The 16749-nt window shown below is 36.7% G+C and overlaps 1 protein-coding gene across 1 annotated transcript in view; it reads right to left on the reverse strand.

The window, feature by feature from the left end:
• Nucleotides 1-2705: 2705 nt before the first annotated feature.
• The window catches only part of Kl-2 (dynein heavy chain 2, axonemal kl-2), a 53819-nt gene continuing 39775 nt past the window's right edge, over nucleotides 2706-16749 (reverse strand). The window contains exons 44-66 of the mRNA XM_077422645.1: nucleotides 16445-16623; nucleotides 15948-16247; nucleotides 14834-15118; nucleotides 13696-13886; nucleotides 13356-13531; nucleotides 13021-13172; nucleotides 12422-12586; nucleotides 12182-12348; nucleotides 11784-11955; nucleotides 10999-11211; nucleotides 10479-10694; nucleotides 10141-10291; nucleotides 9311-9460; nucleotides 9092-9224; nucleotides 7815-8159; nucleotides 7011-7283; nucleotides 6068-6412; nucleotides 5703-5840; nucleotides 5162-5438; nucleotides 4559-4969; nucleotides 3823-4341; nucleotides 3097-3247; nucleotides 2706-2961 (exon numbers count right to left, since the gene is read on the reverse strand). Of these exons, the coding sequence (XP_077278771.1) occupies nucleotides 2807-2961; nucleotides 3097-3247; nucleotides 3823-4341; nucleotides 4559-4969; nucleotides 5162-5438; nucleotides 5703-5840; nucleotides 6068-6412; nucleotides 7011-7283; nucleotides 7815-8159; nucleotides 9092-9224; nucleotides 9311-9460; nucleotides 10141-10291; nucleotides 10479-10694; nucleotides 10999-11211; nucleotides 11784-11955; nucleotides 12182-12348; nucleotides 12422-12586; nucleotides 13021-13172; nucleotides 13356-13531; nucleotides 13696-13886; nucleotides 14834-15118; nucleotides 15948-16247; nucleotides 16445-16623 (5264 nt within the window). The 3' untranslated portion in view covers nucleotides 2706-2806. The remainder of the gene's footprint in view (nucleotides 2962-3096; nucleotides 3248-3822; nucleotides 4342-4558; nucleotides 4970-5161; nucleotides 5439-5702; nucleotides 5841-6067; nucleotides 6413-7010; nucleotides 7284-7814; nucleotides 8160-9091; nucleotides 9225-9310; nucleotides 9461-10140; nucleotides 10292-10478; nucleotides 10695-10998; nucleotides 11212-11783; nucleotides 11956-12181; nucleotides 12349-12421; nucleotides 12587-13020; nucleotides 13173-13355; nucleotides 13532-13695; nucleotides 13887-14833; nucleotides 15119-15947; nucleotides 16248-16444; nucleotides 16624-16749) is intronic.

A 16749-nucleotide genomic window follows, 5' to 3' on the forward strand; every position in this document is an offset into this window, starting at 1 on the left:
CTTCTGCTGCCTTCTGCCGATGCCTAGAGATGCCCGAGGTACTCCGTAGTATCTGAGTATCGATATATATACTTCGACTCCGCGATACTGCTAACGAGCGTTGTCGGCATCGACATCTGACTTCCGGCGTTCCCCGGCGACCCCGGCAAACTAATTCTTTTCTCTTTACGAGTCGCGGGCACTTTATGAGTAATGCCGCTAAAAAGAGTATTGTTAGTTTGTGACAATCTGTCTGCAACGTAGAGCGATAAATACCTATAGATTCGTAATACAGGAATATTTCTTACGTCAGCCGTAACTAGGAACTTTTCATTATTGTGGAGACATTACACGGGGAGACTTTCCACTTTCCACCGAAAAATATTTTCCGCGGCTGTCTAGTTATCCGCGACTATTACTCATTCGCCTTCCTCTATTATTCTTCTGCGCCAGACAGCATTGAACGCAAAGTGTGTAATGCAATATAAATTCATTTAGCGGAGATATTCCATTTCTATCTGCTTCAGAGTCAAATATAGATTTTTTTTTTATCTTGCAAGTTTCAAAACCGAGACTTTATCTGTCGCTTGGCTTGTATACTTACGTACGTAATTTAGTTAAGGTAAGTTAATAAGTTCTTTTAACTAATTTCGAAAACAGAACGAAAGTATAGAGAACTTTGCAAGTCTCGAATTAATTTCTGAACTTTACTTAAAAAATTCTAAAAACAGCAACAAGTAGATTATAAAAGTTGATGTAAATGCAATATAAAGAAAACGGTAACTTAAAAAAAACATATAGATAATAGCATAAATAGCGCGAAGTGAAAAATTTTAAATGTTTTAAAATATTATTAACAGTCAAAATTTGCAGGAAGTGCTTGATCAATAAAATAAAAAAGGACATTCAACATTCACATTTTAAGTAGTAATAAAAAATACGGAGATAAATACAAAAAGAATGGTGTCAATAGAAAAAAATTCATACGAAGGTATATTGGTCTACAACCTTGCTTTAAAGAGTATTTAAGCTCTAAGCCGTAAGAAATTGACCAATCAAAATCGAGTATTTTTCTCACATTCCATTGTGATTGGTAAATTTCTTACGGCTTAGAGCTTAAATATCCTTTAAAACAAGGTTGTAGACCAGCGCTAAGTCGCGATAAGGCAAATTATGAAACTTTGAATAGGCCGGTTTGAGTAGTTTCGTGTTAGCAATGTCGAGAAAGAAAGGTAGATAAATGGGGAACATTGCTAAGACGTAGCACCTGAGGCGAGAAAGAAGAAGTGACGTTCGTACTATTAACCCAGGGCGGTAGAAGAGAAGAGAAACCTTTGCTGCTCCCAGGATCTTCGTTGAGCGCCATTACGCCGAGAATAAGAAATAATTGCGTGTGGTACAGAGGGTCAAAGTCGTGAGAGCGACCTGCTGCTTGTGATCCGCTACAATACCAGCGACCTTTAATCTCGTCTCGTCCGTCCCTATTTCTCTCCTTCGGTTCGCGACTCATCTATCTTATATCCTTGTGTACTGACCGTAAATACGAAAGCTCCAAACCGATTTTATCGCAATAGACTGAGCCGAATCAATTGCTTTCTTGTATACCGCAATAAATTGGAAGGTTGGATAATGGTGTGTTTATCTCTATAAGACCTGTTAACTTTCAATATGAATAGTATAGATTTATATGAATCATTTCGCTGAATCACGATCACAGGAAGTATACATGTTAAACTGCTTGATGTTCTCGTCGCACCATCACAGAAGTCCACCGCATTAAAATTATGATTGTTGCTATAATTTTAAATAATCTTAGATTTATTTATTTATAAAATTAATCATTAAACAAATTACTAGTTGCGCTAAAGCTTTTAAGTTTGAATAGATATAAAATTGTTTTTTTTTTATAAATTTTATGTACACACACGTTATAATATTTATACATTTTTATTTTATTTGGTAGATAAATTGTATATACATTTATCTTTTATTAGTAAATCACAACTAGTATCGTAAATACATAGACTTTTTATCGTTAATCCTGATATGGATATTGATAACAGTTAATACATACGCCAAAAAATACAGGTATTGATGTATTTATCTGCTGTAAAGTATGAATGCCAGTATGCTTATCTGCTGTAAGTATTTAAAAGTATTAGCAAGTTACGCTCCGTTGATAAAGAGAAAATATTCGAGTATTGGCATACTATCTGCAGTTACTAAAGAGTATATCAGTACTCGATATATTTGCATCGACTGAGTAAAATCATGGATGATAACAATTGTAAACATTATTTATTCTATATATACAATAATTTAAATTTATGGAATAGAATTATATACATAATCCGGATACTACTAGAAAGTACTTTAAATTATAATTGATTTATATACATTTATTTATCGTGCATTCGAATCACGAGAGATGGTGCTGATCGTTTCATTTAATATGTCATTGTTGCTTTATTTATCGTTCAAGCGAAATCTTGCTTATGAATGTAATAGTTCAAAAAATTTATTTGTTTTTATTTTATAACTAATTATTTAATATAATATGTTTTAATTTATACACATAAAATGTATATATAAATAAATATAATTAGCTAATAAATATCACATCCATATATTCAATTCATATTATGTATAACACAAATAAATAGAAAAAAAGAACGAGAGAATATAAAGAAATGTAATAAGGATAAAGAAATATATATATAATAAGATATATTTTAAATAGATAAGCTTTTAATATTACACATTCATATTATTGATAAAATTAAACTGAGGTTTATAAATCGTGAATTAACGTACATAACTGAACACTTTACACGGCCAGGCTCAATAAAAGCGCAGTGCCGCGTTTTATCCAGAAGTCCGAACCTTGTGTTCCAGCTTTGAGATCTACAGCAACTACGAACGCAGATCTCATTTGGTCGCCGCTCCTCTGGGGGTAATAATAACAAGGACAGCTGTAGAACTCTGTGAAAGTTAAAGCGAATGTTGGTTGTAATTGAAAGTCTGTTTCTTCCAGCGACCGTAGGCGTATTTGCGCGCGAAGAAAATCAGAACCCAGTACCTAAAGTGATTTTGATATTTGCATGTTATATTTTATACCTTTGACTTTCTTTTTAGCTTGCTCGACGGGTCGAAAATGAATCACCGGCATGTTGCATACAAGTTGCATGGGAACGGGCTCGACGAGAATGCCATTCTCTTTATCCCAGCCAGCGCCTTCCAGAAAAATGGATCGTATGTACACGCCGTCCTAAAATAAAATTATGCAATTAATTAAGTAAATATTAGTAAATATACAATTGTTCAAAATCTGCACGTTTACGATTGTTATATCATAATTAGTAAAACTAATATGCTTTCTATAATCGATTTCTCGCAATTTCTGTATTGAAGAAAATCTATGGAAAGAATATAAAGGGCATGCAAGATTATTGTTTGTAGTAAGAAAATTTTTTGTTCTGAATTTTGCACAATTAATATATTTTACTGCGTACTCGAAGTTAAAGAACGGTAGAATTTTTATCTCAAACTCTTTTTCTAAGAGCCGGAAATTTACAACTTACAGTGGGATAACTTATATAAATGAGATATTCGTATTAACCAATCAACACTATTGTTCAAGCAAGGAATGTACCCAGGTAGCAGGATGACGTCTTAATGACGTTTTATTGACGTTAGAGACGTATTAAGACGTTATTAATACGTCATTTGACGTCACTCTGCTATACCTGGAATAAGCTTCTTATTAGTAAAACGGTGCTCGATATTATTCGTCCCGGACTGAAACTGGTCCGATGAGCAATTAGTCTAATCGCTCGTAGTTACCGCGGGCGGCTCGATTATAGCAGACTCGTTCGTTGAGAAGACAGTAAACTCCCATGACAACGAATCGATAGATACGTTCCACAGTCTCGCCGAAGTTTGTAGTACCGCAGTAAGGAATCCGGTTGGAAATGTATACGCAGCTAGCCAGAAGAGCAATGGCGGATGAGTGGTTTGAGCCCAATTGGCGAAGTGCTCGACTCGATTGATTAGATCCCTCGTCCAAGCGCCGAGCAGTTTCAAAGACGGATACGCGGTCAGCCATAGAGACGGTACTCTCCCGTCGTATATGCACGCGAAGATTTCTTCTAACTCTCGTGACATCACCACCGATCCTTTAATTCCACGTTGTAGTTCCTCAAGGCTGTCGCGAGTTTTCGCCAACAGCGCGTTGTACCGTCCGATCTCCTGAAGAAGCACCACGTCCAACGGTGTTTTATAGGGCCCTATCAGTTTCTCCGTTGTCTCGTAATCGATCGTTTTCGGTATTTTCGAGATAATATCGCTCGCGAGTTGCATTACCTGCAGAAAATGATTATATATATACTCAAGATAAAATTAATAAAGTAACAATAACAGACAATGTCGATTAAAACAGATTAAATATCAACGACTATTTGTGTTAAGTTTAAAAATGTATAACCTATCATATGCCTACTTATTATCTTTTATGTCTTTTTTTAATTTTTTAATTAAACAGGAAAGATAAGTTTTACACTCAACAGCTTCATTTACTTACCTTCTGCTCCTTGTCCTCGTCCAACTCGACGCTGACCACCTGTACTTGAAGACTCATGAGAGTCTGAAGCATATTTCTGGCCTCCATCATTAGGCAAGTGATATCCGCGTTCGGATGCTGACCAAACACCTCCGGCTTGTCGATGTTCGGCAGAATCGCGATAAAGTCGCGATAGGAATCCAAGGAGCCGTCGCGAGGTACGTAATAGGTGGGCAGCGATGATAAACGATAATGGGGAGTAGTCAGTGCGTCTTCCGTGAAATATTGCTGGATGTATGTCATCAACAACCGGCGATCCCAGTCGTCGGTCACGTGACCACCATAACAAACACCTGCTATAAGATATTTCAAAGATTCCCACGGTGTGACTGGATATTCATCCAGGTAAACTTGCAGCAGGTTCTCGGAAACCTGGAACAGATATCCCGCTATTATGACGATCGTGCGCTTCTCTGTCATCGGGCGTCGCTTTGACGAGACAAATTTAAACGTTGTAAGAAACATTATGGCTTGAGATGGAGATACTATCTTCCTAAATAAATTGCAGAATAAATAAAAAGCTTTCGACGTTTGTGCACACTCACAACTTTTGCTCGAAAATACCTCGAAATCGGAGTCGTTAAAGCTGTAGACTACGTTCCAACCAAGTTGCTGGAATTTCTTCCGTTCTAGAAGAATAGAGTGGAAGAAGATCAGCGTGAATAGTAGCTTTTTATATTTAGACTTTTCTTGGCACAAGTCGAACTGCGTTTCGGTGATTAAACCGTAAAGGCGCTTCATGTTCGCTTTTAATCCTTTTGGCGGCTCGGTAGTCATTTTTATCCCGGCTTGAAGGATCGATATAGGAAACTGAGAGGTCGGACTCGAGCTAAGCCATAATCTGTAACAAAATTAAAAATTTATTTTTAAAACATTTATATCGTTACACGTAGTTGTGTTTATAAATACTTTGATTTGTATAACTGTATTCTTTGTAATAAATTTTGTTGAAAATATTTGTTTCAATTATGTCATTATTCACAACAAATTTAAAATTATTAATACTTATTATGATTACTTATTCCGTCGTACTATATTGCGTGAAAAATGGTATTGCATAAAGAATATAGCAAGAATAAGGCAGTATTTCATAACTTTGGCATACCTAAATCTTGGATGTAAAGTTTGGCCGCCGGAGCTGAGCGTTTCCACGATTTTATCGAGCTTGGGCATCCAACTGAGCGCGAGGTGGCAATTCGCAAGAAATACCCAAGATCCTTCTTTGGCACCGATCTCTATCATGCTGCGCAGAGAATAAAATAATATGAAAATCACTGGGGAATTTTGTACCAAATATTGATCCGAACTTTGAACATTAATATTATCGAGCTGACATATTTAAAATTTTATTCAAAGTAAAGAATAAAATACGTCTGTTTTAAACTGTTCTTATTTCTTTGATTTCAAAGTATCTTAAGTAACATAACACAAATATGTTGTACAATTGTGTATATGCTTCTTATAAGTAACCTCGTAGCAATAGGAGCCTGTCCTTGGCCTAGCGATAACGTCAGGAAATTAGCAGTCATGCCCTGATTATCCGCTAACTGCGCGAGCACTCCGGTAGGATCCACGCCGGGCGACAGAACGAATATCAGTGGTGTCCGCGCCACAGAATCATCTAGCACTGCTTTTAGATCGAGTACAGGAGGTTCCACGAAACTTGAACCGAGAATGCGGACAATATAGGTCATGATGCAGAAAGATATTCTGTCAGGTCGACAGCTGCGGATGAATAACATTTTCTGAAACTCGTTGCACCCTCCCTCCCATTCGCCGACCAGCGATGTAGCTTCCGGTTCGGTGCTGATGTACCTGCGGATTGTTAAACGGGTTTATGAGAAGATACTGCATAAAAATATATATTTCAAATAATATTTTTAATGAATATCATGTTTATTTCAAAATAAATGATTATAAGAATATACATATAACGTGTCATTTTCTGATATCTTTATATTGTTATAATACAATAAGAAATTAAAAAAAATTAAGAAAAAGAGAGAGAGAAAGAGAGAGAGAGAGAAAGAGAGAAAGAGAGAGAGAGAGAGAGAGAGAGAGAGAGAGAGAGATCAACGCTCGTTATAAGCAAAGCTATGGAAAAATGTCAACGGCCAAAATACGAACAATTTAAGGATGTTGGATTTTAAAATTATATTTAAAATAAAAAAGAAATTATATATTGTCTAGTTTCTTAGTTAATTTTTGATGAAATCTAAAACTCCTTTTAAGTCGGTATTAGACAAATACATTGATTTCTTTTCGTGGCTTCATTAGCACATAGTTACATGCAACTTAAATTCAGAGGCAGCTAAAAGAAGAGTCTATAGTAAAAATGATCTATCAAAAGAAGCTGAAGCGTCGAAATAGCGTGACGAAATAACGATGTGACGTTGTACGACGTTATACGCACCAATTGTGCCAATCTCGCGAGAGCTGCTCGAAAGAAGAAACGAGTCCGTGAAATCCGGGCAGCTTGTCGAGTTCCGTGATGTTGTCCCAAGTTTCATCCGGCAGCCACGGCACGGGTTTGTCCGGCTGATTTTCTCGGTCCAGCACGATCCCGCCGCGGAGCAGAAACGCGTATTCTCCTGGGATGATCTTACCTTGCGCATCCAATATCTTGACACACATGTGAAAAGAGAAGAGTAGTTTGTGCTGCTCGAACAGACCTCGGCACGTGTTCCTATTCGCCGAAAATAAAATCCATCAGATCAGTTTGTTTTTCTCTAAGACTGCACATTTTTCTTCTGCGTATATATCAAAAAATATCCGCAAAGTAGAAGGACTGTAACGGCGTGGCGTCACATTACGTTGAGCGTGTGCGCGCGCGTTTCAACATTTTCCAACAAAACATTGATTTATGATGCTGTGTAAAAGATAAGAGACTGGTAAAAACAAGTTACATTTTTCATTAAAAAAGTTTTCTCGCCAAGATTATATATTACGTTAGTATACATTTTCATTTAAATTAATGTTAAAAAATGCTTTTGAAGGATTATCGTTTGAAAAGGTGTTATGCATCGTTTTTTGAAAGAGAGATTGCAATTTATCCTAGTTATTTCGTTTTAATGCAAATTAATGATGACAGTTAGACATCACATAATAAAAGAAGGCAGAGTATTCAGAAATTCGAATCGTAACTCTTGTTTATCAGTAAAAATCGAAGTTTTTGTAATTAAGAAATTAAAAAATGGATTTTTGCATTCATTTATACCTGTAAACCGCGTATGTATGATAATCATTTAAACTATTGATCCTCTCGTGTAAGTTTATTTTTTTAGGGCTCTTGTCGATGGAAAGCATAAACAGTGCGTTGTATGCATCGAGGGAGAACTGATACATAGGATCGATAACGCTCATGTCGTTCAGGACGAAAAAAAGAATCGAGGCACGCTTCGAGCATGGCTGATAGTTTTCTCTCGCCATATCTATCTTTTTTTCTGTCTGTTCAGCAACAGCTAGAGATTCCTGAATGGAGATAGACGTCGCCTTTGATGTCTGCAGGGTATTTAGCAAGTCTGAGTCATCTAGAAGAGTCTCTCCCGCCACGCTCAGCAAACTAATAAGAAAACATATTGACATATTTTGTTAATTATCTCAGTTAATTATTTGTAAGTAGTATTAAGAGTTAACGATTAAAACAAATACCCGGCTAACAAATATTCAAATATGTCGAGAATAGATTTGGAAAGTGCCTGCTGCAAATTTTGTCGATAGGATGCCGGTGAAAATGTGATAAAATCTGTTAACAGAATATGATAGCAGGAAATGAGAAACTGCAAAAACCGAACAAAAAATCTGCCATTTCATAACTATTTAAATGATGTATTCCATTCAAATGTTTACGAAATGACAGATTCTGTTCGGTTTCTGCCGACAATCTGTTGTCAGGTTATATTGACAGGCTTTACTGTGTGCTGCAAAGCACGAGTTTAATGTGGATTCAGATACTACCGGATCTGCGATATCTGAGCAAATCTGCTGCCAATCTGTTATACTGCGAGCAGTTTGTTTGTTGGATGACTAATATATATTCAATTATGTGCAGAATAAAGTACATCGCGCGTAAGTCCGTTATTTAACAACGAAAAACGTTTGAACTTAAAACTTATGGCCTATATTCTCAGTTCACTTTTATCATAAATGAGCGCATTTAGCACATAGTTTACGTTACATATACTGTACACTGAGAACAAAAATTGTTAATCCCAAGAAATATTTAGTCCGATACGTTTAACTAAACATTTTAGTTAGTTAAATAAACATTAGTTGTTTCAACAATTTATTTATTTAGTTTCTTTAATTAAGAAATTATTAATTTAACTAATGTTTTGTTAACTAACTAAAATGTTGAACGTATCGGACTAAATATTTCTTGGGATTAATAAATTTTTCTTCTCAGTGTAGAATCTCAGAAATAAATGCGCGCATTTATCGATAAAAGTGAACTGAGAATACTACGGGCTTATATGGCAATTTTGTAGAACTCACTAAAGTATTTTATCTTCTAGTTCTTTGAGAGTCCGTTTATCGGATGCGATTGTGAGAACCAGATTGTCTTTCTGTTCTTCGAGCTGCGGCTTCTCTTTCCTGACCACAATTGCTAGGAGCTGCGCTTCAAGCCCTACACGCGCGGGGTAGAGTTATACTCCCTAATCTTGTGTGTGTGTTCTATCTTTCTCTAAAGTATACGATAAGACTATTAGTTACCCTGCTCCTTAATGGTGAAGTTGCATAATGTCGTTTTAGTTGAAATCTCCGGAGCATAGTGAGGATTCGAGAGTTTCGTAGTCATAAACAGCCGGAATTGTTCATTGTAAGTGATCATTTTGTCGTTAAATCGGATCATCACTTGATCACCTGCAGCGTCAGAGACGTAGAATAATGAACATAATAGGCAAAATGAAACAAAATTAGTGCCTGTATTTTCTGTTAAATATTGCCTTTGTTTTATACCGAATTAATCCTATCCGAGTTAAATATAAATAAGTGTGCAAGTAGAAACTTGCACATTGCTTCGTTATAGTTTTTTAGTGTGCAAGTAGAAACTTGCACATTGCTTCCTCATAGTTTTTAAATGTGCAAGTAGAAACTTGTACATTGCTTCCTCATAGTTTTTAAATGAGCAAGTACACACACACATACAGACATGCGATTTTAATGCAATATTTCGACATTTTAGAACACTCTGAACATATTGGCAGAAAAAACTCAAAAACCAATCTCTTCGTTGGTTTCTTCTATTTCATATATAATTCATTTAAATTTGATTGAATAGACCCAACTTTATGCGCAATTAAAGGTTCATATATGAAATTCACGAAAAAAAAACTTCCTCTATGAGGAAGCAAAAAATATATAAATATTTTCTTATTTATATTATTCTCCTCTCTTTTTAACGATGTAAATATAGATATTTATATTAAGAATAATTTTTAACATTTTTTAATTTTAATGAATAAATAAACTTTTTATAATTTCTGCAAAAATATATTGCAATTACGCGAATATAATTATATGATAGCGACGTTAAATTCTACCTGATTTAATGAAAGCTTTTTGGAGAATCGGGTTCAAACCCGGATCGAGGGTCTCTGCAATATTTTCGAGCAGTACTGGGTTTCCGAACTGAATTGCTTTTTCCAGAACTCTCATAAAGTCCGCTTGACCAAAGTCGATTACTTTCAGTGACTGCGATTATAATTGTTACATTAAAATGATAAAGTAAATTCTCTGATTTTGCCGATTTAAAATTGTTTTATCTTAAATTAGTTATTTAATTTTAACGTAAAATCCCCAATATCATTGGCATATGTATTGCTGGAGGGGTATTAGTTTCTTTGATAGATATCGGTACCGCGGTACCGCGGACATTTACGTTTTTCGCCTCCATATTTTTGATCCATTTCACCGCCTGACATTGCGGATCGATTACGAGGGGCCAACGTGTTCCTCGTGTCACTATGATGCCGTTCTCTGTGCTGAATCCATCGGATGGTAATCCCTGAATGTTCCACTCCCGGATTGTCGATGGATCAGTTAGAAACTCCCTCACATCTAGATTTGGTGATGTCGGTATTCCTCTATCACACACCTTAACCATTCGATAAATCACAGTACGGATGACATTAATTTGCTATTTATATGAGAAAAATTGATCGCTTTTATGATAAAATAAAAGTATAAAATGTAAAATATACGTAACGAAAATTAATCCCCTATTTTCTCTATTCTATTTTAATAGTCCTTGTTACAAAAATGTGATTGAGATTGCATGTAATGCGTCATTAGTTTAAAAATTCTACGGAGAAAATTTTCAAGAGAAATTCTAGAGAAATTTTCAATGCGGTTTGATGAAGAATTATGAAAAGAAAGAGGAAAACGAATTTTGAACTTACCTCCTTGGACCAAATGCTCATTAGTTCCTGTCTATAACTGGATACAAACGGACCGAGGTAAGACACAAATCCGGTAGATATCAAGCAATCACCGAGCAGCCAGTCGAAACACTCGGTTAATGACGCCACTGTGTTCTCCCATATAATTCGTTCATCAGAAAGACCGTCCACCAACATCCCGGCACGCTCTAATTTCAGCTTTAATAGTTCAGCCTGAGAGAAAGAGAATTATACGAGAGTAATTATACGAAGTTACATTCATATGAAATGCATTTCAGCAAAAGCAGACAGAAACTTTTAATTAAAAAATAAAAGAAAAATACGTGCGTTAAGATGTATATTAAATACACATTTCTTCTATCAATTAATACTTTTATTACGGTTGTTTTAACAGCTCATCTAATTTTGTCAATACCATATTAGAACGTTATTATTGGAAATATAAAAATCAGAGTTTCATTGTCAGAGATATAACTTTTTAATTAATTTGCGTAACATTGCGCAGGAATAGACCTCGTTCTCTCCGTATCAATATGGACGTTGAATTCGCTCGAAGGAATACATCTGGCCAATGGAAATGCGAGCAAACGCGGGCTTTTGCAGTTACTAAGGTACAAGTTTGTGTAACTATAAGTGTTACTCCCTCTCCCTCTCCCTCTTCCTCTCCCTCTCCCTCTCTCTCTCTCTCTCTCTCTCTCTCTCTCTCTCTCTCTCTCTCTTTCTCTCAGCTTTATGCGAGGTCATTTCCGGCGTTCTAAAGCGCAAGAAAACATGGGTGTACTCGCCAGCCTAATCAAATCCTCCTTTTCTTTCATCTTCGCGTCGTACATTCGCTGTAATCTCTCCAGTTGCTCGCGTGAGTTCTGCAGCTGCTGCATTGCCTCCTTTAAGGCCATTTCCTTCTGTTTCAGCGACTTCAACGCGATCTGCAGTTTTTCCCGTTTCGGTGCCACAATCCTGCAATGCATTGTAAAAGTATAATCAAATTTTCGACGACGGCAGAGCGACACGGCGCAACTGATAGAATTAATTAATTAAACAATAGCATGCAATTGTTACTTTAAAAATCCGTTTTACATGTTATACAAATATATCAGATCATAAATATTTATAATCCAAAAAAAAGAAAGGAGAAACTCGACAGATACATATTGAAAGTTACCTCTTGTTTCGAATAAGTTACCTGTATAGCTTGCCATAATTTTCCATAGCTATCACCCACATGCAAAGTGACTTAGCTGCAGCAGACACCACGCCGACCTTTATGGGATCGAATTCGGGATTGGACGTGTACTTGGCTATTGTTCGTAGAACTCTGTCCGATATATGATCTTTGTCGAAGTCACGAAGCTATAGAAATCAGATCGGAGCGAGTTAGCTCGTGGAAATGAATAGACTTGTCAGTCGCAATATTGTCGCTCACTGTATTAATGAAGTTCACGTCGCTAAGTTGGCGCTTCGCTTCCGCCCACGTAGGTTCCGAGTTCTTCAGGATCATCACGGCTTCCATCACCATCTCGACTTTCGGCGGCGGATGCGTGAAAGATTTTATTTCAGATAAATCTTTCTTGCTCAAAGTTTCCAACGCCTAAAATAATCCGTCATTTCTTTGTCACATAATGTTCCGTTTAAATCAAATCTTCAAATATATTTGATCTTTTGGGAAAAATCTTTTGATAAAATAACTTCCCAAATAGACGATTATATCTTTTTCTCCGTTCTCCTGCTTTTCATTGAAAAGATATATTTTTCGACAATAAAAATTTAATTACCGAGCAAAATCCTTTTATTCTTGACCGCCTATGATCTATGATCCGAAGTTGTTGTTATTTCAACATTAAGTATTCATAGTGCCGTAATACCGAAAAAACTGAATCGCTTAATTAAACATTACATAAATTAACAACTAATTTTATAAAAAATATATGAGACGAGAGAATATTTAAAAAAAGAATGATCAGAAATTCTCTAACATTGTTTAAAATTGGACGATGCTCTTAAAAAAAATAATTCGGTAACGACCTTGATGGCCTCGTTCAAGGCAGGTTCGACGGTCGCCAGGTCAGCTCTCGCAAGCTCCTCGAGGTTCTTGCATTCCTTTTGCTCCTCGGCGATACGAAGCGATTTGGCGGTGATCTGTTTTTGCGTTTCATCAGCGTCGTGGCTTTGGTTTACTACGCGCGTTGCAAGTGTATAGGTCGGTTAAAAGCGGCGAACGATGCAGGCGGATACCGTATGATTAATTAAGTGCGCGAGAGGAAAGTTGGAACCAGCGTGAGCGTTAAAAGCAATAAGTTTTTATAGATTAATCTGATAAACGCCACTGATAATATATCACTGTCGCGCGCGCCGTGTACCTATCGTTACGAGGAATTCTTCGCACTCCCTCGTAGATTTATGAACTTGCTGCTGAGTGACTTCGAGCTCCGCCGCCATTTCTTTAACTTTCACCCGGGTATCGTCGATCTTCGAGAGCCCGCCGCGAAGTTTGTTCGCCTGATCTGCTAAATCTTGTCTCTTCTTTGCCAGCATCCTGCGTGATTCGAATACGATTACCGTTATATTTTTATTGAAGTTACCGAGAATACCGCAGTAAATACTGTACTATTTATATTAGCTGCAATTACGTTGTATGGTCTTAAAATATTATAGAAACCGCGTATCTATGACGCGGTATCGCGTTTGTTCAATGCTCACTCTTTATAACCGACCACCAGCTCGATAAAATTCACGGGAGTCACGTAATTGTAACGCTTCATTTCAGCGGCCATTCTGCGAGAGAACTGGGACACCGTGTCGTGGATCAAAGAGAACGATGCTGCAATTCCATCGCGCATTCGGTCCTGCAATGGCGGCAATGGTATGGCCGTTGCGGATTGTCGCGGTTCCTGCAGAAAAGTGCATTCTCGTAACGTTCGCGTTCGTTACGTCTAAATTTTTTAACCAGCTGCACTCCTTTCTCTCTCTATCCTTCTTTCGCGCACACACCAGGCCGGGCGTAATATATAAAATGGTTTTCCGTTATAAAATGCATTCATTTTATGCCAGGATTAACAGCCGATCCTTTATGATATGCATTATATTCGTTTTATCGTCTAATATTCTTTAAATTAAAACCAACTGCATTTTAATACATGATTATTTCATATGCGTGATTATCCATTCCGTCGAAATTTTTACTTGGTGATATTATGACGAGAAAGTATCTTCGTTTTGTGATATTAAAAAGGGGATGTAATAGCACCGGGAATCATAAATGCATTTAGACTAAAAGCTGCGCATGAATAATAAATAATCTAAAAATGGGGACGCCGTTTAAGAAGAGATTCTTATACAGAAACGAAGAAAAAACTCATTACGGTAGTTATACAGTAGTTATATTAAAAATATAAAATAATTTTATGGAATTATTGATGACGGTAGAACATTTGTTTGATGCCAATTAAAGTATTTGCCTAATTGTAACAATTAATACTTGTGCGTATCTTCCGTGCATTGCGCGCTTCTCGGTACAATTTCATTCGAGGGACCTGGCATAAAACATATACAAGGCATTCCCGAGGATCTTGATGAATTATGAATATCGAAAGCATTTTCGAGGAATCCGAGCGACCAATCTCAGCCTCGGCCGACGGAAAGAAATGCGCCAGACGTTCGTATCATCAGGGGGCAAACCGTAGATGGGAAAATAATCGGATTCGCTGAAATGGTCGGCAAGAAGAACGAGAGCGGGACGGGGGGGAATGGAAGATTGGTGGTAGGAAACGCGCGTTGATCGTAAGAATCGAATCGAATGGAATCGATCGCGCGGAAAGGGGAAGGGCGTACCCACCACTTTATTTTCGCCGGTGATAGTGAGCGTCAGATTGAGATTCATGAGGAACTTGTTGCCAACTTCGAGGAGAGCTTCTCTCGGCCATTCCAAGAACCAATCGATGGTCGTGCAATTGATCAGGGAAGGGTACTGCCGTAATCTGTTCCTGAAGGCATCGCCGATCGGGCTCATGCACAGGATCAAATGCATATTGGCACGCGCCCTCTCGATCAGGAAGGAATATACCGTCTCAGTCGTTGGTGTCTTTCCAGCCTTTGTTACTTCCCTTGATAGTTTATATTTGATCTGAGAAACAAAATATACAATAAATGTCTTTCTGAAATAGCTCGCTCCTGTATTAATTAATTTTATTTTTGCCGAGTTACATTGTTAGACAAACGCAATTTATAGCGACATCAGAGTATTTAAACTGCCTCAGCTGTGCGTATATCTTTGTACATTTTCACTTTTGAATTACTCTTGATATGTAATATATAGCTATATTTGTTCACATTATTTATGTAAATTTATCTTTACTCCTTATTTACACAGTTTATAATTACAAAAGGATTATCTCTGATATTATAAAAATATTATGGGAATAATACATTTTCCGTATTTATTTTAAAAGCAATAGTAAATATAAAAATATTATTGTGAACAATATTGTAAACATAATTTCCAAGTTTTTATATTTTCTAATATTTTTAAGACCACTCTTAGCTTTAGGAAATGATTAATTCTCTTACTTTATGAAGCGATAATTTCGGTAAAAAAATTTAGTGGATAATATTGTATTAATAAGCAAAGCGATATACGTTTACATAATATTGCATAATATTTTTAATGTCATTAAAACATTCTTGTGTTTTTAATAATATAAAATATCTTTCAAGCGTTTCCAAGGTATATATCCAAGGTATATTTTATGATATAAGAATAGTAAGAAGAATATGACACAGAGAATAATTAAACGAGATATAAATTTCATGGAATTGAAAATGGCACTTCTCTGTTATCTTTTTAATTTAGCTGATTCTCTTTTCCGAGAGAAAACGCCCTATACAGAATAACGCGGATTATATACGAATGGAGATGAAATGACGGTGATGGTGAAGCGTATTAACCGACTTACGTCCTCTATTTCGTCGGTCTTGTAGAGATTAGCCACTTCGCCGGTACTCAGCATATTGTTGACAATCTCCAGAAACTGCTCCTCTACTACTTGAGTATCATTGAAGAGGAAACTGGTCGGTTTGTTCTCCACCCCGGTTATTGAGTACAGAGTCTTGAGATCCTCACGAAATTCCGGTGTTCTGTATTTCGCCGTAACGGCAATTTGATAAGTGGCCAGATCGCACATGTAACTGCCGATACGCGAAAGTGATTGTCTGCCGCTACCACCGATTCCAACCAGAAGAATATTACCGCGGGGCTGCAGGAAGGACAAATCTCGAACTTTATGACGATACTTAAATTAAACATTAAATATTAAATTTAATGAAAAATATCGTGATGACGTGTAAAGCTGTAATAACGTAATTCATCTTTGTACTTCATCTTTGTATCTCTCAACAACATATCGTTGAATAAAATGTAATTGTTATGCGGCACGCCATGTGAATTACAAACCTGCGATATTACACGAACGATGCGACATACATGTTCGATCGCGTCGCGAAACAGAACGAGATCGAGGCGCACCACGCCGGGAGAAACATTATACTCATCAATCTGTTCTTCCACGTAGCGCCTTATAGCACCGATATCAGAAAGGTCTTCGTATATATCCCAGGCATTCATGAAACTGCCTATAGATATTGAGCTTAAAATGGTCTCAATATTCGGAACGTATCAAAACCAATAATAAAAAAATGATAATAATTAGACGTGTGTTAGTTATTAATATTAATAAATGGCGAACAAAGTACATCAAT

Source organism: Temnothorax americanus, unplaced genomic scaffold (assembly GCF_048541705.1).
Source record: "Temnothorax americanus isolate GAGA-0224 unplaced genomic scaffold, ASM4854170v1 Scaffold72, whole genome shotgun sequence".
NCBI lineage: Eukaryota > Metazoa > Arthropoda > Insecta > Hymenoptera > Formicidae > Temnothorax > Temnothorax americanus.